Source organism: Mustela lutreola, chromosome 5 (assembly GCF_030435805.1).
Source record: "Mustela lutreola isolate mMusLut2 chromosome 5, mMusLut2.pri, whole genome shotgun sequence".
NCBI classification, from domain to species: domain Eukaryota; kingdom Metazoa; phylum Chordata; class Mammalia; order Carnivora; family Mustelidae; genus Mustela; species Mustela lutreola.
The window spans coordinates 121,953,506-121,974,802 of record NC_081294.1 but is presented as its reverse complement, the minus strand read 5'-3'; the positions used below and the strand labels follow the sequence as shown (position 1 = coordinate 121,974,802).

Sequence of the window (21,297 nt, the reverse complement as noted above, 5' to 3'; positions counted from 1 at the left end):
TATTTTTGCCTCCAGGTCAAACTCTGTGACTTTCTTGACACCTGAAAAATATCAAAGCCCACATTTTGAAGCACAGTTAGCAATGTGTTTAAGAGGGTACCCAAGGGCATAGACAACATGTTATACAAAGACTGGAAGGAAAAAAAAAAAGATTTAATTGAGAACTTGAGGCAGCCTGGGAGTTCTCTGTTTTGGTATACTTTCATATACAAGTGAGAGACACCAGTTCAAAATGATTTAAGAAAAAGGTAGATGTGTTGCCTTGGGCTCAAAGTGTGTCAGCAGAACTTAATCTTTCTTTCTAGAAAGATTTCTTTCTAGAACTTAATCTTTCTTTCTCCCTTGGTTCTACCCTTCTCTCTGTTGGCTTTCTTCTCAACCAAGTTTTCCCCCTGCTTCGGCTGTGTCACACTTAATCTCCTATTACCCCAGCAACCCTAGTGAAAAAGGAGAATCTCTTCTTCCAACATTTCCAGCAGAAGTCCTGGACTCATTCATTGGTTCTAAATGATTTGTCTTTGGTCAAATCCCTATCCGTCAACCCCAGAGAAGACATGGTTGAAGGAAAGACTATTGTTTAAGGAAAGCCTTTGTGCTCCTAGGCAGGAAAAAACACAGATGTCCTTATATTGATTGCCTTTGTGCATGCAGTGGACTCTCATGTGGATAAGGGTATAAACTTCTGTGAGACCCCAGAAATGAAAAATGGACCTCTTGCATGAACTTCACAGGAAAGCAGATTTCAGCTTACTCCCAAGAAGGATCTTTTCACAACAGGTAGAACCATTAGGAGTTGAAAGGGGCTGCCTCAAGGTGTGCCAAGTACCAGGTCCTTCCATTTGTTCAGGCACAAACCAGATAGGCAGCTGTCAATAGTGTTGTGAAAGGAATTCCTACGTTAGGCAGAGCTTTGCCTAAATGACCTGAAAGGTCTCTTTTGACGCTACAATTCTATTATCCTTGTTAATTTCCACAATTCAATTTGCAGTACAGGATAAACAAACCAACCAAATTTGATCTGAAACTTCTGCAGGCTATCACAGGTCATTTAATCTAAACCACATGGCTATAGCCATTACTCTGTTTTCTGAAGTCATCTAACAGACGTGGTCCTTAACAAGGTCTCCATGTTATTAGTTTCACTTACGGCTTTTTCCAGCCTCCTGCTTATTACACAATTGCCTTTCATTCTCCTTTAGATTGGCATGGAGAGGAGCATGAGAGTTTTCTTCTTTCTGCCTTTCGCCTCTTAAACCTTATAATAGGTGGGCCCCAATTAAAATTACATTGTTTATACCTTTACCTCCAAATTTGGCTTTCACTTGGCAGGTTCAAGAATTGATGAGAAACAGGAGCAGGAGCCATGGATAACCATAGCTCTAAACTTTATTGAGGCAAATTTTCAAAAAAGGAAGAGTGAGATTTTTAAACTCTTGATATTAAAAATTAATCTATAAAGTAAGTTTAACACATTACAATATTGTTAGAATTAGCGTACCAAACCACTTGAGCCATAACTCAAGAAGAAATAAACACATTTGCGTTAAACAGGATTTGCTCCTTTCACAACTGAAAGCACTCCCTCCCCCCCATATACATATATACTCTGTTCTGCTTAAACTGGAAATGACATGTCACAAAATCTGGGCTGTAAATAAAATTTTGCTTTTGCCAGAATACAATCCTTAATAACTGATTATGTTTTTTTATGTTTTTCAGTGAATGTTGTGTCAATGTTACAGGAATTTTGGGAAAGTAAGCAGCAGCAGAGAGCTGCATTCCCAAGTGAAGGCGTGGTGGTCTATGAGTCACTGCCTTCTCCAGGACCTCCCTTTGTGAGTTATGTGACCCTCCCAGGGGGAAGCTGTTTTGGCAACTTTCAGGTAAGAAACAACCATAAATTGGTTAGTAAAAGTTAATTGGGTTAAAATAGAGTAAGTCCTTTAATAAAATGGTAACATTATCAGCTTTCTTGGTTGTAGTGAAAATAAAGTTGTGTTGCATTCCATTATATACCCAGGAAAGTTGGCCAGGTGTTCCAATTTTTTAAAAATGCAAGTGTTTTATATTAGAGTGTCCCCTGATATTTCTTTATGGAAAATTAATTTTATATCATTTTATTTGCCTGATAGCTGCTGCCTTCCTCCAAAATATTTTGAAATAAACCATAAAGAACAAGGAAACTTCTATAAAGTCCTTCCATCAGGGCCCTTCCATCACTAGGAAGTCTCCACTTTCACGAATTTTGAATCAAGTCCTAATCAATCTACTATACAGCAAAGTATGAACCAACAGCAAAGGTTGAGACTTACCAGTTTTGGGTTCAGGCACTTGTGCTAAGCCCAAGTTCTGCCTCTGAATAACTGTATATTCTTGGGACACTTATTTAACTTCTTGATTTCCCAGACTTTGAAATGGAGAATAATATCCATGGTGTTGGTTGAGAGTCATGAGATATACATACAATGTATTTATCTGACACATGCTAGGTATTCCAGTTATTTTTTATGATTATTATAAAGACCCTTCTTGTTGGTGAAAGCTTTATTATGTCTATGATAAGGATAATGATGACCATCAACACCTGATTGTCCAGTGTATATGACAAATATTTGTTCAGTGACTAGGAAATATCAAGCATTGGGCCAAGTAAATTTCCTCCATACCTTGAGGAAATCAGTGTGCAAAAAAATTATAGTAATTAAATAGGGTTATATTTGGGGGTTGATGAAAGCATAAAGAAGAAACCTGTCAGTTTATGAGTACTCCTTTAGTGTAGTAAACTCTCAGTTTTCAATAACTTTCAATATGGACAATATGCTCAACAAGCATTCAAGTGTCCCTCAAAACTTTGACAATAAGAGGCAAATTTTCAGTGTATCTCTTGGTAGTGTTAAGTCTACAAAACTTAAAGTCATGTAATTTTTTGGACTAATGTCATATTTGATATTATTTATATTTCTACCTTTACTCTCCCTTTGAACCTAGCTGTGCCTCACTCATTTATTTTATCCTGTTACTGTGTATCTATTACATGTTATTTCAAACCTTTATGAAGTGAAGGGAGACTATAGTTTAATAAATAGACCCACCAACCTATGTCTGAGCCAGATAAGTCAAAGGATTCATGGGGAATGCAAACACAAGCTGAAATATGCAGTTGAGGGTATCTTCGCCAGTCACTACATGACATTCCTAGCATAGGGAGCAGTATGTGAAAAGGCCCGCCTGGAGCAAGAGAAAAACCACAAGCACTTTCAGAATTTGGGAAGCCTGAGTGCGTCTGTGGCAGGGAAGTGGTAGGAGATGATGAGTTAGGCACTCATATCAAACCATAATGGGTCTTTATGCTCTGCAAGGAAGGAATGCAAGGAAGAACAGGTTTTACTCCATATAAAATCAGGACCCCTGAAGAGTTCTGAGTGGGAGACTAATATATTCAAATATGTTTAAGAAAGATTATTCTGGCAGTAGCATGGGGGTTATCTTAAGGCTAATTAAAGAATTATTTTCAAAATTTCTGGCCCACATAGCCTCCAAAGTCTTGCTTTCTCCTGCCGTGAACATTGGTCAACATTAAATCTGTTTCCCCTCTGTCTAGTGACAGTGAATTGCCTGATGAGGGTGATTTGAAAGTGGGTCTAGAAGCCTCAAAACAGAGCTTAATAGGTGCTCCTGGGTAGCTCAGTTAATTAAGCATGTCCAGCTTAGTTTCGGCTCAAGTCATGATCTCAAGGTTGTGAGATTAAGCCCTGCATCCAGCAGAGAGTCTGCTTGAGATTCTCTTCCTCTCCCTCTGTCCCTCCCACTACCCATGACCCCCTCCCGCTCTTAAATATATATATATATATTTATATACACACACAGTCTTTTAAAAAAACCCACAAAAACACAGAGCTTAGTATAACCACAGACAGACAAGGATGAGGGGCTGGAGAAGGAGAAGAAAGCAGCAACTGAGGAAGGGATTTCCTAACCCATGTGAGCCTGCAGGTCCATCATCAAGCATTCTAAGGTGAAATCAACCTACTCATACAGAGCTTCCATCAGATTTCCCATTCAAGGTAGACCTTCTAGGGAAACACACCTACTCAGACACAGAGCAAGGTCTTGCCAGCCAACTGAATGAATCTCTTTGTTCATGAATGTTAATGGACTAAAGACCACCAAACATTTGAAGAAAACCAAAAACAAAAGAGAAAGGCCAAGTTAAACAAACAAAAGGATATAAATAATTCAAGCCATAGATGACATAAGAGAAGATTCCAGTGAGTATCCTCAGAAAATTGTGGTAAGATATTTATCCCTAAAACAGCTATGAAAAAAGGAGCAATCAGGGAACAAGAAATTTAAAATATGATTGCCAAAACAGAACAATAAAAATAAAAAAGAGTGAGTAGATGAGTGGACATAGGTCACAGCCAAATTAGTGAAGGATGACAAAATAAAACATAAATAGTAAAGTAAATCTTTTAGAACATAGAGCAAAAAGACAAAGAGATGGGGGAAAAAATAATACAGGAGACATGAAGATAAATCTTGGAGGTAAACATTAACAAGAGTTCCAGAAAGAGACAAAGGAAATAGAGGGGTGAAAATAAGTAATGGAAGCAATTTTCTTTTCTCCCCCCAGATTCTCTTTCTTTCTTTCTTTCTTTCTTTCTTTCTTTCTTTCTTTCTTTCTTTCTTTCCTTCCTACCTACCTTCCTTCCTTCTTCCTTTCTTTATCTGTTTGAGGTGGGGTAAGGGAGAGAGAGCATGAGTCTGGGGAGGGTCAGAGAGGGAGGGAGAGAATCTCAAGCAGACTCCCCACTGAGCTCAGAGACCCAGGGAGGGCTCAGTCTCACAAACTGGAGATCATGGTCTGAGCCAAAATCAAGAGTTGGACACTTAACTGACTGAGCAACCAAGGCAGCCCAACAGAAACAATTTTCTTGAGTTAAAGAAAAGCACAAATTTTCATACTGAACTGGCCCACCGTGTTCCAAACAAGATCATGAAGAAAGAATCACAGGGCTCCATGGCTATTTGGAACTTAGGGACAACTCTCTGCATAAAAGATGGATCAAGGTGCTTTTTTTTGATACTGGATTTATAATTGATCTCTGGTTTGGTTTTTAGTTTTTAATTTTATTTTAATGTAGATTGAGTGTATACATAAGATATGGAAGATCTAATGTAATAGGGCAAAAACTGGCAAACCCAGTCAACAAAACCAAACTGTTTTTTTAAAAAGATGAGTAAGAAAGAAAAATCTTTGGCATTTCTGAGTAAGAAAAAATGCAAAGCATATACTACACTAAGCATGATAAGAGGAATGCAATCATGGGTGTATGATGTAAGAATGCTACATAAATAATTACATTAAACAACAAAGATGATATTGAATGCTTTTGGGGAAGTCTTTGTATTATCTGTGAAACTCTTCCATAAGTCTAAAAAATTAAAAGTTAAAAAAAAACTTCAGTGTCTCCCTATTACCTTCTTATTAAAGTCTGAATCTGAATTCTTTACTCTGAAAATAAAAGCTCTACAGCTGATCCCAGCTTTCCCTTTCAGCTTTATCTCCCTGAATTCCTCTTCTGACACTCAGTGCTTCATCCTAACTGTTCTTCATTCATGCCTTCACTTCTTCTAGCTGCTATTTATGTGCATGTTCTGTCTCTATAATAAAACATAAATGCCTCAGGGACAGGGTCTGTATCTTCATATCCCTATGACTCCAAGCACTGTGCTTTGCATATAGTAAGTGCCCAATAAATTTTGTTGAATGAATAGCTAAGTGAGTGGACAAAAAATCTCAAATATCAATGGAGTTTATATTTGTTCACTATTGTATATAATCACTATTGATTGATACACAAAATAGTGAGTACTATTATATACAATATAACTATTATATACAATACAATATATCAAACAAGATATTTTACCTAATAAGATATTTTACCTAATATTTTACCTAATAAGATGGTGGGCTGGCAAAGAAAAGTCAGGAACATTAAAGTTAAGTAATATTATTATGTTCATATTTGTGGTTTTAAGTTTTGAAGGTGGGTTAGCTTAAAAATATTGATGTGAAAAAAATCCAGTTCTCTCTGAATTTAATTTGTGCATAGTAACTTCCCTTCTACGAAATACCCATGACCAAAAATAAGCAAGATTTGGCCATTTCCTTACCCAGGTGTGCATTATGTTTATTTATATGTAATAAATGCACTCATTATAATCTTTTAGAATGTAACATATTTGACAGATCAGTGAATGGATCTAGAGGATATAAATTTTAGAAATTCAAATTTCCTTATTTTTGTTTTTGCTTTCACTACCTTGAGAATTATGAATTTCCCAAGCATCTCATAAATTTCTCCTCAAAATGATAGGACTTCCCCTTGATAGCACATTCAACATCCTCCTTGTGGTCTTTAAAAAATAGAAGAAAAAATGAAAAAACTGAACTCTTCAACAGGGAGGCCTCTTGGTGATTTCTCTAATCATTTCAGGGCTCCTTTACCTTATGTTTAAATCATTATATTTTAAAGTTCTCAGGAGGATTGTTAACATCCTTGCTTTAAAAGACGCAGAATTTCCTGAATCAAATGTTTTGAAAATGTGTTTTGTTGATTGGCTGACAAATCTGGCCCCTTAACCCCTTTGGCCCCCCAAAATATGATTTGAGAAAGGAAAACCAGGAAGTAAAAAAAAGAAAGAAAATTTCTCCTAAAGCAGTGTCCTTACACTTTTCTTTGACTGTTCAAAAGCCATCTTAAATGCTATTTTCACCATATAACATTTCATCATGTTTTTGCCAGCAATTGGCCAGTAAGAGCCTACATGCTCATTCCTGCAATGCCTTTCACATAATCAAATGTCACCCTTGTGCATTGCAAATCATTTCACGATGGATTATTAATGCCAAGACCATGTGCTGAGACATGGAGAAACCATTATGCCAGCAGTAGCCTTCTTACTGAGCCATGGACGTCACCTCCAATGGTGCCAAGTAATTGAAAATACTTGAAGTGGAGTTTGGGACTGGATTGAAGGATTAATCCTTCTGGTTTCATGAAAGCTGTAAGAGATTATGCCAATTCATTCTTTAGAAAAATGGTATTCAGACTGAGCTTTAGTTTTCTGATTAATCAAAGGAAAGCAGTCAAAGGCTCTGATGGACATAAACCACTGGTTTTATGCAAAGAAACCTCCCACTGAAGTAAATGGGAGGCTTGTGTCCAAGAAGACTAATTAAGGAATTTTCAGATAGTCTTGACACCACAACCCACAAAAAACAGAGAGCCAGAGGGAAAGAAAGCAGTCATAATCTTGTTTAAACTATGCCTTCATAAGCTACTACAGTATTAGAAAAAGAGAAGTGAAAATGATTCATTTTTGAATTTCAAAATAATAAATAAAATGATCTATTCATATTAAATTATTTTTCTTTTAGAAAATTATATCGAAACACTTTAGTTCTTATTGTGTCTTTTATAAAAGAAACCATCCTCTAATATTACAGGCATTCAGTAGGAATTCATGCATTTTGGACATATTTTCTTTATGCCATTCTCGTCTAGGCAGTTAATCCTTCCATAGCCACATATCATGACCATGAAAACTTGCAGTAATTTCCATTTTTTACAATAAGAGCAACACAAGGGCCATCAGATCAACGTCTGGCTCCCCTCTTGATGAACTCAGAAGGAAAGCCACTCACTGCTTCAGCAGCTGTTTTTGTTTTCAAGTGCAAAAGGAGAACTTATTTGAGTATTTTATCTTATTTTATATTTTGATTAAAAGGTTTGTGATTCAAGTTTTTTTTCCAACCAATGACGTGACCTTCCATGTCATCTGCTAGGGTTATTTGGATTAATGAATTTCATTCTTCTTTGGAATAAAAATCAAAAATTCCTTTGAGTGTAGTACAAGACCATATGATCATTTGTGTGCATAAGTTAGGATTGATAAAAAAATGTGTCCTCTGGCTAAAACACGGATGTGATAACTTGATTTATTTGAAGTGTAGGACACTAATTCATTTGGGTATCATATATTTTTTACCTTATTATTTTTGTTGTTAAGATTTCTTCATGGAAAATAAATATAGGTGTTAAACACGGTTTAGGTATTTAGGCTCTTTGTGTATTGCCAAGCAACCCATGGAACTGAGACATTTAATATTACCATAGGCAAACTGTTACTGGTTTTTGTTTTTGTTTTTGTTTTCGTTTTCAACCAAAGCTTGTTGCATAATTGGGTGACATGAGAGGACAAAGCAGTTAAGCTCCTGGCAAAGCTCTGTCTCTAAAAGTTCTCTTTATTTTTATGCCTCTTAGTTTTCAAACCAAAACCTTTGCGTATGAAGATACCTAGAAAAATTACTTTTCCAAGATGCGTACTGTCTAAGAGAAGATAGAACTGTTTGATTTTGTTGTGTTTAGTTTCTTGAGGCAGTAAGTGTACTTCACCTATATTATCAGATATAAAACACATGTTTTACACTTCCATGCATTGAATGATTCTTCTCAAGTTCCAGGGAATTGAAAGTATATTTAAAGTACAATAAACTCAGTTTATGAAATTAAGTTTTTACCAGGAGAGAAGGACTAAGAGAAATTTTTATTAATTCATAGACTTGGCTAATTCTAATCGTAAGGCTCTTTTCACTGCTTATTAAATGAGGCTTAACCTTAATAGTCTATGTCTCAAATAGAGATCTAGCTCCTGCCATAAAATTGAGACTATTGCCCTGCACTGAAGCTGTTTTAATGCCAAGCATTTCTATTTAAAATCATCCATGACCTCTTCTTTGTCTCTAGACTTGTATACCTTGACTCAAATGCACAACCCACTATGCACTGTAACTTAACTTCTAAAGGAGGCATTTCCTGGTAGAAATCTCCACAGGAAAGCATCCTGTTTTGTAACTAATGAGACCCAAAGATAGGAAGGTTAGTTATAACCCCTTCCCATTTGAAAGTCATATGTCAAGACTTTAATGACTTGCCCATGAAACTGGGAGAGCATATTGTTTTAATGAGACGTTGTATTTATTCCCCAGTCCCATTCCCTAACTTTAATCTGTGTCTCTTCTTAGCAAGTAAAGTGAATAGAAATACTTAGGAAGAGAATCTGAGTGGTAAATAAAGACTTGGGACTATCTTCACAGAAGTCTACAAGCCCCTAGTTGATGAGCTTTAGGAAGATGCTAACTATCTCAGGAGTTGCTGAGTGAGAAAGAAAAGCTGACTCCCATCTTTCCCCATCCCCCCTCCATCCCTCTCAGTGCAATCAGAGCCAAGTCCTTTCACATCAAAACAACTATAAAAACAAACCAAAACTTTGAGCCTGATCAATTCATCTTGTCTTCACCTTAACTTGAAAAAAAGAAAAAGAAGAAAAGAAAAAAGGGAAAAGAAAAAAACCTCAAGGAACAAAACACAACATGGTTTTGTAATAGTTACCAGGGACCTTGCTCTAGGTATGTGTGTAGAATACCATTTGTGGCAGAGGTAAACGAGGAGGAGGCCAGGTGGTTTATATTATAAAAATAACATTCTGACCTACCATGTGCATGAAACGTTTCTTTCAGTTGACAGGAACTGGTGAGTTTTCTCTGAAAATTGGACTCCCAGACCACTCCCCTCCCCCATACCTAGCAAAGACCCCCATTCCCAGCACACACAGAGCTCCAAATTGTTCCCAACATATTTGCAGGCAGCCTGACTTAGGGAGAAAGAGACACAATATTAACTTGGGTGACTGAGTTTCAACGGTTGCCCTTTTTCACATCACCATCTGGAAGGGGGGAAATGCTAATATATCCACAATTAGATAAATTGGAACACATGCAAATGTTCATGCTTAGACCGGGGCAGTCAAGGTCTTAAGGAACTGAAAAGGGGACAATTAACAGCAAGGCCTGGCTTGCGGCACTCTTTGTGCCCATGCCTTGCTGTCAGGATGAAACAGAGGTGTTGGTGACACTGACCAGAGCTGACAGACCGTACACACAAACTCTGCAAGACACTTGCTGAGACTTGAATTCTGATTCACAAAAGCAAAACATTCCCAGCCACCTGAATGACAGACTTGACAGCCTAAAAGATTTGGGCAAGAATTCTCACCTCTCACAGGGTCAGTTTATTTGGTTTTGCCACCTGCAAAGCCCCAGCTCAGGAGATCCCTTGGGTAAATGTGCTATTGAGTGAATGTCACCTAAATAACATTGACCTGCCCTTGACCTCCCCCTCTCCACCCCCCCCAGGGGGAGTGGGAACAACATCTTCAGCTTTGAGTTCATATGTACATTCAATCTGTCACATTTGTGACTATATTATTGTTCTCATTCAGAAACCTCATTCCTTACAGACTATTTTTCAACTCCTTGGCCATCATTGGTAGTGGCTGAGTAAAGTGTACCTAACTTGGTTTTATACATTTTGGATCTACAAACCTTTTTATTCCTTGATATCTTTAAAATAAAAATACGAAAAATCTTTAGAAGTCAGTTAAGATGGAGAAAAGTTACTTAAATTGATGTCTTTCTACTTGCTTTCCAGTAGGAAACACTGTAGTTGAGATGCATGTGGAATTAAATCTTGGCATCTAGAAACAGCTTTCAACATGTGTATCCTGCCTATTTTCTAATATTAAACCTGGGGAAATTATTAATCAAATGAAGGCTACCAGGAAAGTAACTGTTCAGAGAATGGCAGCCTTGTTAGAAACGGTTTTTACAAACAAGTAACACAGTTGTCAATAATTTTTAAATATTTAATAAATAATTAACAATAAAACTAGTTTCTTAGTAGGCATTTATATTTTTATACACATACATGACTACCAAAATTTTATTTCACTTAATTTAAGAACCGTACATCTTGGGACACCTGGGTGGCTCAGTCATTAAGCCTCTGCCTTCAGTTCAGGTCACGGTCTTAGGGTCCTGGGATCCAGACCTACATTGGGCTCTCTGCTCAGCAGGGAACCTGCTTCCCCCCACTCTGCTGCTCTGCCTACTTGTGATCTCTCTCTCTCTGTCAAATAAATAAATAAATTCTTAAAAAAAAAAAACTGTACATCTTAAAAGTTGATAAATCTCTATTTTATTTCAGGACAATCTACTTGGCCCATGAATTAATCTTGGTTGACTAATTTGCCGTTGTATAGTGTCACACTTTGGAAAATTATCATGGTAGAAATAAAAACTGCTCAGCAGAAAAGGAAAATTGAGACCTCACTTACTTAAGTCAGCAGGCTTATATACTTCCTAAGGGCCTAATTTCAGAACTGTCATAAAGAACTTTTTTTTTTCAACTTGAACACTGCTTTCCTTGATTCTTGGGTAGAGGCAATTTCACTAGTGAGAAATAAACATTTTGATGTTAGCAAAGGTGGACTTACCATTGTGATATTGTTATTTATAAAAAGAAATATATATTTGGTCTTTATCCTGGTCCCTGGCGCAGAGCTCCTAAAACCCTTAGAATTTCCTAAGTGGTAAGAATGAAAAAGGTATCTTTTATTATTCATAACAAAACCCTTTCTACCATACTTAAGTTTATGTTAATGAGGTGGTTTCTGAAAAGCCCCTAATGATGGTGACTGGTTGCCTAGCTAACAAATCACATGATTAGAAGGTTGAAAGTTTCAGCCCTAGCATCTGACCTTCTTGGAAATGAGAAGGACTAAAGAATAATTTAATCACTGGTGGCCAAAGATTTAATCAATCATGTCTATGTTATGAAACCTCCATAAAAATCCTAAGTGTTGGAACTCGGAGAGATTCTAGATTGGTGTTCAAATGGAAGTTCTGGGAGGGTGGTGCACCTGGGAAGGGCATGATGCTCTGGGCCTCTTCTCACACTTGTGCTCTATGCATCTTTTCCTCGGGCTGTTCCTGAGTTCTATCCCTATATAATAAACCAGTAAGCTCTTAAGTGAGCCATCTTCCTGAGTTCTGTGAATTGTTCCAGCCACTGATAGAACCAGAGGAAGGGGTCATGGGAGTTACTCATTTTTACCTGGTTGATCAGAAACCCAGATGACAACCTGGAATTCCTATTCATGTCTGAACTGGGGGTAGTCATGTAGGACAGAACCATTAAAAGGTGGGATGTGATGCTATCTCCAGGTAACTAGTTTGAGAATTATGTTAAATTGTAGAACACCCAGCTGGTGTCATGGAATTCATTTGTGTGATGTACTAGTTGTGTTGGGGAACAGAGTATAGAAGTGTAGAATGATACAGTGTAGTAAAGGAGAGACTTACCCTTTTCATGAAGCCAGTGAAGCTTCTGCTCAGACTTCTTCTAAATCCAATGTCAGTTTTTTAAATTTCTTATTGTTCTTCTTAAACAAGATCCCCCAAATTATGTAAACTTCATGCCCCACAAAACCTGGTTCTGCTGCTGACATTTAGAAATGGGACACGGAAGAGATAGAAGTTAGAAGAGTGTTCCTCTGAAAATAGTCATGGGTTCACTTGCCTCAGAATCACCTGGAAGCTTGATAAAATGCAGACAACCTCCCCCACCCCACCCGCCCCAGTACAATCCAACTAAAGAAACTGATTAAGTAGGTCAGATTGGAACCTGGGAATCTTCATGTTTAACAGTTTCCCCCAGGTGATCTTACTATCAACACTAGAGTTTTTGAACTCTTGGTTCAGATTCCTGGCCTAGGTTTATCATTGGTCTTCATAGTGTACTCTGTGGGCTTCTAGCATCCTATTGGTGGTCTAACGTGCAAAATAAAATATAAGGCAAGAATGAGTTGATCTTGGGATAATTTCTTATCCAATAGAGCTGGAAAAGTATAATTTAAAATGATTTTTTCTCTTGAAGAATTAACCAACACTTCTTAAAATTATTGAGCAATCTTATGTGGCAGAATTCCAAATTCTCTTGGCCCCATACTTAATCAAGGGGTCACTTTCAGGAGAACCCTCCTACACCGTTGGTGGGAATGCAAGCTGGTGCAGCCACTCTGGAAAAAAGTATGGAAGTTCCTCAAAAAGTTGAAAACAGAGCTACCCTAGGATGCAGCAGTTACACTGCTTGGTATTTACAATGAAGATAAAAATGTAGTGATCTAAAGGGGCACCTGCCCACCAGTGTTTATAGCAGCAATGTCCACAATAACCCAACTATAGGAAGAGCCCAGATATCCATTGACAGGTAAATGTATAAAGAAAACGTGGTGCATATATCTATATTATGCAGCCATCAAAAATGAAAGCTTACCATTTGCAATGATGTGGTTGGAACTAGAGGTTATTATGCTAAGTGAATAAGTCAATCACAGAAAGATAATTATATGATCTCACTCATATGTGAAATTTAAGAAACAAAACAGAAAACCAGGGGGGAAGAAAGGAAAAAAATAAAACAAGACAAAACCAGAAAGGGAGACAAACAGTAAGAGATTCTTAATCTTGGGAAACAAACTGAGGGTTGCAGGATGGGAGGGGAGAGAGGGTTGGGGTAACTGCGTAATGGACATTAATGAGGGCCTGTGATGTAATGAGCACTGGGTGTATATAAGACTGATGAATCATAGACCTGTACCTCTGAAACCAATAATACATTATATATTAATTGAATTTTTTAAAAGGGGGGGTCACTTTGAGCCAGCATGAGAAACTTCCTATAGGACATTTGATCTTCTCATCTAAGCAAGCTGAAGCCTCTCTCCATTTTCCTTCTCCCTGTAGTACAGGTAGAGGAAAGCATTGAAAAGACAGTAGAAGGAAAGCAGATACTAAAATAATTGTCAGCACATTGCCCTCCTCATTGAGCACTTTTGCTTGCCACAGTGTGCTGCTTCCACTTTTGGCCTTTTGTTCTGAATGAAGTTGAGTTTGTTATGCAATGGGTGACGATAAGCTTGAAGTCTTTTGTCAAAATGACCCACAGAATATCAAAGTAGAAGGTTTGGCTAAAAAACTATATTGATTTGTAGAGTGTTGTGAGATTTTAGTCAAATTATATATTCTATTTCAAGGTGGGTGATCATTTCTGTGATAAGCAGAATAGTGTAGTAGTTAAAAATTTGGACTCTCAAGTCAGGCAGACCTGGAGAGACCTGGAGATGGATCTTTTTTTTTTTTTTAATCACCTTTTTTTGCAGTGGGGCGGCAGGTGGGGTGGGGGGCTTGCTGTGCGAGAAAGAGAGAGAGAGAGAGAATCTTAAGCAGGCTCCACGCTCAGCATCGAGGCCAACTTGGGGCTCAGTCTCACAACCCTGAGATCATGACCTGATCTGAAATCAAGAATCAGAGGCTTAACTGACAGAGCCACCCACGTGCCTCTTTTTCATCACTTCTTAAGTTGTATGACTTTGGGATATGACTTGTTTTCTCATCTGCAAATTAAGGATAACAATGAAGAGAAATGCCTTTATATTAGTGATCTTTGGCTGGGTAACAAATTGCCTCAAATCTTTTTTTTTTTTTTAAGATTTTATTTATTTATTTGACAGAGAGAGATTACAAGTAGGCAGAGAGGCAGGCAGAGAGAGAGAGGAGGAAGCAGGCTCCCCGCTGAGCAGAGAGCCCAATGCGGGACTTGATCCCAGGACCCTGAGATCATGACCTGAGCCGAAGGCAGCGGCTTAACCCACTGAGCCACCCAGGCTCCCCACAAATTGCCTCAAATCTTAATATTCATTGTCTCCTATTGTTTCTGGGCATCAGGAATCTGGAAACAGCTTAGTTGGGTAGTTCTGGCACAGGGTCTCCTGGACGTTGTAGTCAAGCTGTTGGTTGAAGCTGAAGTCATCTGAAGTCTTGATTGGTTCCGGAGGATCAGCTTCAATCTCATTCAGATGTCTGTTGGCAGAAGGCATTAGTTGCCTACCACGTGTGTCTTTCTGTAGGGCTGCTTACAACATGGCAACAGAGTCTTCCCAGAGCAAGCCATCTAAGAGAGAAAGCAAGTGTTACCAAGGCAGATGGTCACAGTGTCTTTTATAACCTAATATTGAAAGTGACATACCATAACTTCTGTCATATTCTATTGGTTACATAGACCAACCACAGTATAGTGTAGGAGGGGACTGCATAAGGGTGTGAATGCCAGGAGCAGAGATCACAGGGAGCTGTCTCAGGGCTGGTTACCCCTCAAATAGTTTTCCTCAGCAACGAGGCACTCTTTTCTTTTTCTTTTTTCTTTCTTTTTTTTTTTTTTTTTTTTTTTTTTTTGCCTTAATTTTAGATGAGAGCCAGGAGGCTTTGAAATGATCATAGTGGTTTATAATGTAGCAGCAAATGAAAGGCATCTGAGCATCAAGATAAATGTCTGAGTGGGGTCTACTAGCCACTTGAAAAGCATGTGGCTCCACATGCCTAAGAAATACACAGCTGACTTTAGTAAAATCTCAGATATTAAATATTGCAGCTCTGCACTCTAACAAAGTGCAAAGGACAGAAGTTGTCTCTCTATATTAACAAGTAAGAATGGTGAGCGGATAAGGCATGGTTTACAAATCTGTATTTATGATTGGGGTCTGGCTGAAAAACAGCAAGAATAAACCATACAATCTGGGAAGTCTAATTCTAGCAGGAAGTTGTTTTGAAATAACATCATACTTCATTCACTCCCCAAGTATGTCTTTGATGACCGGTTTGGACACATCAATAAGATGTCCTGTCACTTACCATATTTTATTTTCTTGCAGGATTTCCTACTGATGGTAATTCTAACGGTGCCTATTCTTACAGTGGAATCCACACTCTGATTTAGATTTGCCAAGCAGATTGCTCTTGGCTAAATTTCTTGCCCAAGTGCAGGCCCTTATGCTTGGAGAGATCTCATTGAAAGATCCCTAAAGAAAAATATGCAGCCTTTACTGGCTTGGATTTGTAGCTCCAAATTTTAGAATAAAGCGACTGGTTAACATTATAGACATTTTGAAGTACTTGTCTTTCAGAAATGCAAAGAACAATAGCAAGAAAAACCTTTTGATCGTTCAGAATTTATTTTATTTTATGTACTTATTAATTGGTACACTTTCTCCCCCCATTTTAACCAAAGATTCTGTACATTGAAACAATAAGTAAAGACATGTGTCTGCTTTAAAATCTTGATATTGGTTAAGTCTCCGTAGTCCTTTTTCATGCTTTCTGGGAAAAGGCTCTTCTGTTCTCTCAGCCCAGCAGTACTTTGATCTCAGAAGCAGTGCCATTTGGTTGTAAATGTATGTGGTGCCTTTGATCTACTATTTAGCTGGCCTTTCTTAAAATAGATAGCTTCTTTTATCTAAGTAGTGTTTACTAGGTCTCTCTCTATGAAAGATGGCTTAAATTGCTATTATTTAGATAGAAAGTTATATAAAGTTTCTTAGGATTACCCAGATCTGAATCTAGTTCTCTAAACTCTAAAACCCCAATGGCTCTATTATAGATTTTGTAAAGCAGATTCCTATTAAAATGGGCTACTCCTACAGATGTCAGGTAATATTTGCAAAGACTTTGCTTGCTATTTGATAGGAAACTGATTTTCCAAAGAGTAATAAACATATCCTATACTCGGGAAAAATGGTAATTTTAGAGTGTCTGAACTTAACCAATTACCCCCTGAAATTCAAATATTTATATATATTTTTTAATCTTTTTTAAAAAATTATTTATTTATTTATTTGACAGAGATCACAAGTAGAGACAGAGAGAGAGAGAGAGGAGGGAGCAGGCTCCCTGCTGAGCAGAGAGCCTGATGCAGGGCTCGATCCCAGGACCCGGGATGATGACCTGAGAGGAAGGCAGAGGCTTTAACCCACTGAGCCACCCAGGCGTCCCTATTTATATATTTTTATATTACATCCCTCATAGGGTTTATTGAGATGGGATTTTTTTCTTTAAATAATGAGTATATATATTTAATTATCTTCTTTATATGAGGATTTCTTGAACATTTTGTGAGGTGCCTTAATGAATTGTGTTTGACTTTTCTAGGCCTCAATCAGTTATTCATTCAACAAACTGTCTATTTCAAGTACAGAGACACAAAGATGATTTAGTGACAGACTCCGCCTTTAGATCGCTCACAGCCAAGGGTTGTGGGGCAGAGCACTTGCAGACAATTTCATGGCAGTGTGGTGAATGCCTCTCATGGACGGTGATCCTCCCACCCTGGTCTTGGGAATGGTCATGGAAAACTTTCTAGAAGACGTGGCATCTGAGCTTCTTTGCAAGCCTGTAATGAAGAACTCAATGTCCTATAAATTCCTGGCCAAGTCCATAAGTCAAAATCGACCTATCTGTCCAGACCTCCCTAGTTTAATAGAAGTGTCCTAAACCATAGGAAAGGTCTAAAGCTTCGATGGCTTTTGCTGCCTGAAGCTACCCCAAAGCCTTCTTACTTGTCATTCAACTCTAAGGAGGAAATCCCCAAACCACTTTCACATACATTTTAGAACTTTTGCACCATTCTTTATTTAAAAGGAAGTATTGGAATTCTCTTTGTGTTATAAACAAAAATAACTGTGTACATTGCTACTTTGTTGGACTACCAGCACGTGGTTTGTTTTCTTTTCCCCCCATCCTCCTTGGTTTCATGTTCCTATTTCAGAAGTCTTGTCATTACTTCATCTGAATACTAACCATGTGTGAGCACTTCCAAATGCTGACCCTGAGAGCAGGCACTCCAGAGGACTCTCAAGAAATATATGTGACCCTTCCCAGGCCTGAAGGTTGGGAGAGGGACAGAAGGAAGCACTCTGTAGTCATTTTTGGGATTATTACAGTAGCAGTCACAACTGTCCAAAGAGGGAGGTCAAATCAGAGGGACCTGGGGCCTGACCTCAGGGGACCCCTACAGTGTTCATGGAGAGGAGAGGTCAGCCTCTAGAGGATACAAGAACATGAGTTTGGAGCATTCTTCGGTCAGTGCAGGCAGGTCAGTGTGGGACAGATGAGGTAGAGGCGGGAATGTGTGGAAAGCAAACTGAAGAGGTTTGGCTTTTTCTCAGGGGAGTTACTGAGTCCTTAAGGCTGCAAAATGTGAAAATAAAATGGAATCTTTGGTACTTGTCCTGTTCTTTCACATTAGTCACCAAACACTACTGATTCTGAGAATTATGCATTTTAGGTGGTAGAGTCCTAGAGATCAGAGAGACTGGCCTTCCCATTTGTCCAGTGAGGAAATAAGTCCCAAAGTTGCAGAGGCCTGGGTCTCACAATCACTAAGTAGCAAAGCCAGGGGTACTGGTCCACCCTATTCACCAGGACCTCAGCCTGAGCTTCTCTTCCTAGGGCTTGTTTCCCACCAGGAGTTTTAAAGTAGGGTCTAGTACCTTTGATGGTTCCCGGGAACCTATAGGAGAAATGGCAACCCACCCTCCAGTAAGAGTGGGCTCCAGTGCACTTCTCATAGGGCTTCATCCCTTTATATGGACCCCCAGGGTCCACACCAAACAAGAATTTGAATGGGAGCTGTGGTTGGTAACCAAAGAGACAGAGAGAATAGAAAAGAATCAGGATACATTGAGCAGGCCCAAATGAGCCACAGGAAAGCCAGGTTATAGAGAATAGAGAGCAATATTACTTTTAGAAGAATTTTTTAATGAGTTGCTAATCATAGTCTTTCTATGGTTCCTAACTTCAGAAAAGCCTAATGGAGCATGTCCCACCCAAACTGTGGCCTGAGAGCAAGGTGGACATGGTAGTCCTCAAGAAAATCAAGGATCTATTAATAGAAGGAAAGTGGGAGGATAAATGCTGGAAAAACCAAAACAATAGATTTTGACAGCAGTTCCCTTGTCCTCACCTGGACATGTGAGTACATAAAAGACTGGGATAGTCCCATAGAATATTACCATACACCAGGTATTCTCATTGCTTCATGTATATTTAGTAATTGTTTCAATCCTCAGCTCGATGACATAAGCATTGCTATTATTCCCATTTACAGAGGAGGAAATTGAGGCACAGAATGCTAACTTGTCTACAGTCATTCAGCTAATTAAGTACCATAGCTGGGATCTGAATCTAAGCAGTCTGACTCCAGAACCTGTGTTATTAATTATTGCATTAAAAATATACCATTTTCCTTCTTTCCTTACATTTTTTCCCTCTGAAACAAGAATTCGAGGAAGGTCCTGAAAGTGAATGTAATCCCTAATTATACCATGGTAGCTATTATTACTTTTATTACTATTTATTAATAGTATGAAAAGTCTCTGATGCAGAATAGACATTCAAAGACTGCAAAATAAGGCAAAAATCATTTGAAGACCAACCAAGACATTTGCATGGGCTCTAGGGCAGAAAGAAGATCTGCATGATCTTCAGGGGATTAGCAATGGGTAAGAAAGAATAGGAGCGGAGTAATGTACAAATGAAAATGTCCAGAAATCCATGGAGGCAGTGACAAAAATGGTAAGATGCCAAATCCTGTAATAATTTCCTTTCTCCTTCCCTTCTCAAGTGCTGCTTAAGTAGAGCTGAGGCCAGACGGGATGCAGCGAAAGTGGCCCTAATCAACTCCCTCTTCAATGAGCTGCCCTCTCGAAGGATCACTAAGGAATTCATTGTGGAAAGTGTGCAGGAAGCAGTCACCTCCACCAGTGTGAGTACCCAGCAGAGTAGAGAGCTGGATGCACTGAGACATCAAGGCCCTTGAATCTAGGGAAATACTAAAGTGAGCAAATTCATTGAGAACTGAGCAAGTTTAGGAAGACTGGCTGGCTTGGTCATGAGTTTCAGCCTCACACTGGGCAGAGAGTTTACTTTAAAAAAAAAAAAAGAGAGAGAGAGAGAGAGTGAAAGAATTGTGCAGGCTTCATTTTGACCCATGAAATCATTGATCTTCAACAAAATGAACACTTGGATTGAAAATTAAGAAATTGGAGCTGGTTCCCTATGCCACATCTCAGAAATATTTTTTAGCTGCCCTGGATGACCATTAATCAAATTTTAAATCAAAGTAGATAGTTTGATCCATCCTGATTTATTTATTTGAATGTTTGCTGTTTGAAAAGTATTGATTTTTTTAGGGCCCGGGAATGCATGCAATTGAATACTGCTTTAATCTAGAGATAAACTAGCTTATTTTTTCCCCAAACTTGACTAATCATAAAAATTATCCTAAGTGCTTATTAAAAGTGCCAATTCCCCAGTCACTGTGGGGATCCTGCAACCTGTATTTTTAAGGAAAGGCTGACTGCTTAGAAATGGAAAAAGCATATGTCCAATTTTTTAGCTCTTAAATTATTATGCTTACTATTAATTCTTTCAGAGAACTGAAATTTTTTTTTTCAGAGAAAATTTCTGTTAATGGCCATAATTAATGCAAAATGCTTTAAGAGCAAAATCTCTTGTCTTGGAAATTTAGATAGAATATATACTCAGCAATCCAGGAGTAGATGATTCGCACCATGAATTATTTAGAACTTCTGATACTTGATACCTACCAGTTACAAACAATGGAGGAAGCCTTGGCTTCCCACTGTGGCAGGTGTCTCCTTGTGTGTCCACCAAAGGCAGAAACTTGGCATTACTGAGGAAATTAGCCACCTCCTGGCTTTGCCACCTCCTGGCTTTGCCTTTAGCATGGACAAACCCCATCTAAGATGCACATTCTCTGATCACCTTAATCTCATTATAAAGGTTCTATCATTTTGGAGAAGCTGCTGAAAATGAAGGACACATTATCACTCTAGCAGTGACCCTTCTGTTTCTTTTTCCCTCATAAAAGCTCTTGTCACTCACAGAACAGATAAGAGAATGGGCAGGGGACAGAGAGTGGTTGACCTGGCAAGGAGACATCAGGGAGATCTGTTCTGGATCTGCTGTCAGGATGAAAGGAAGCTTTTATTTCCTTGACTTGTAAATTTCAAGGGCCTTTGAGGAAGAGAAGTTAGGAAAATGATGCCTGATTCATATGTGTGGAATTTACTCAGGAGCATGGAGGGGCCCTCAGTGTAAATGTAATTTATCATTTTTTCATGGAAATTTCTAAGGAAAGAGAATATATAAAGTTTGCAGGCTTCTGGATGGATTTCCTCTGGGATATTTAAAAAGCCAACATAAATATTTCAACAGCAGCATGTTAATGTTATTGCATCCAGAAGCTGTAAATTTGCTGCTATCTGATGCTGGCAGTTGTTTGTTCAGCCTCACAAAGGCATAGCCCACCTTCCCAGAAATCCGAGGCCCTGGGATCCTGCAGGATAGACCTCACTGCCACTCCAGCACTTGCGTTAGCTTTTTTTCCTGCCACTACCCCTAACCAAACTGAAGGGCAATTTCATTTCTACTCGTTACCCCCACCCACTTTGTTTCCTAAAGATTAAGGAGTC

General features: G+C 38.5%; 1 protein-coding gene across 1 annotated transcript in view; it reads left to right on the top strand.

Moving 5' to 3' along the window:
- Positions 1–21,297, top strand: part of LIX1 (limb and CNS expressed 1) — a 49,784-nt gene that overhangs the window by 15,568 nt on the left and 12,919 nt on the right. The window contains exons 2-3 of the mRNA XM_059175547.1: positions 1,720–1,883; positions 19,425–19,565. Of these exons, the coding sequence (XP_059031530.1) occupies positions 1,720–1,883; positions 19,425–19,565 (305 nt within the window). The remainder of the gene's footprint in view (positions 1–1,719; positions 1,884–19,424; positions 19,566–21,297) is intronic.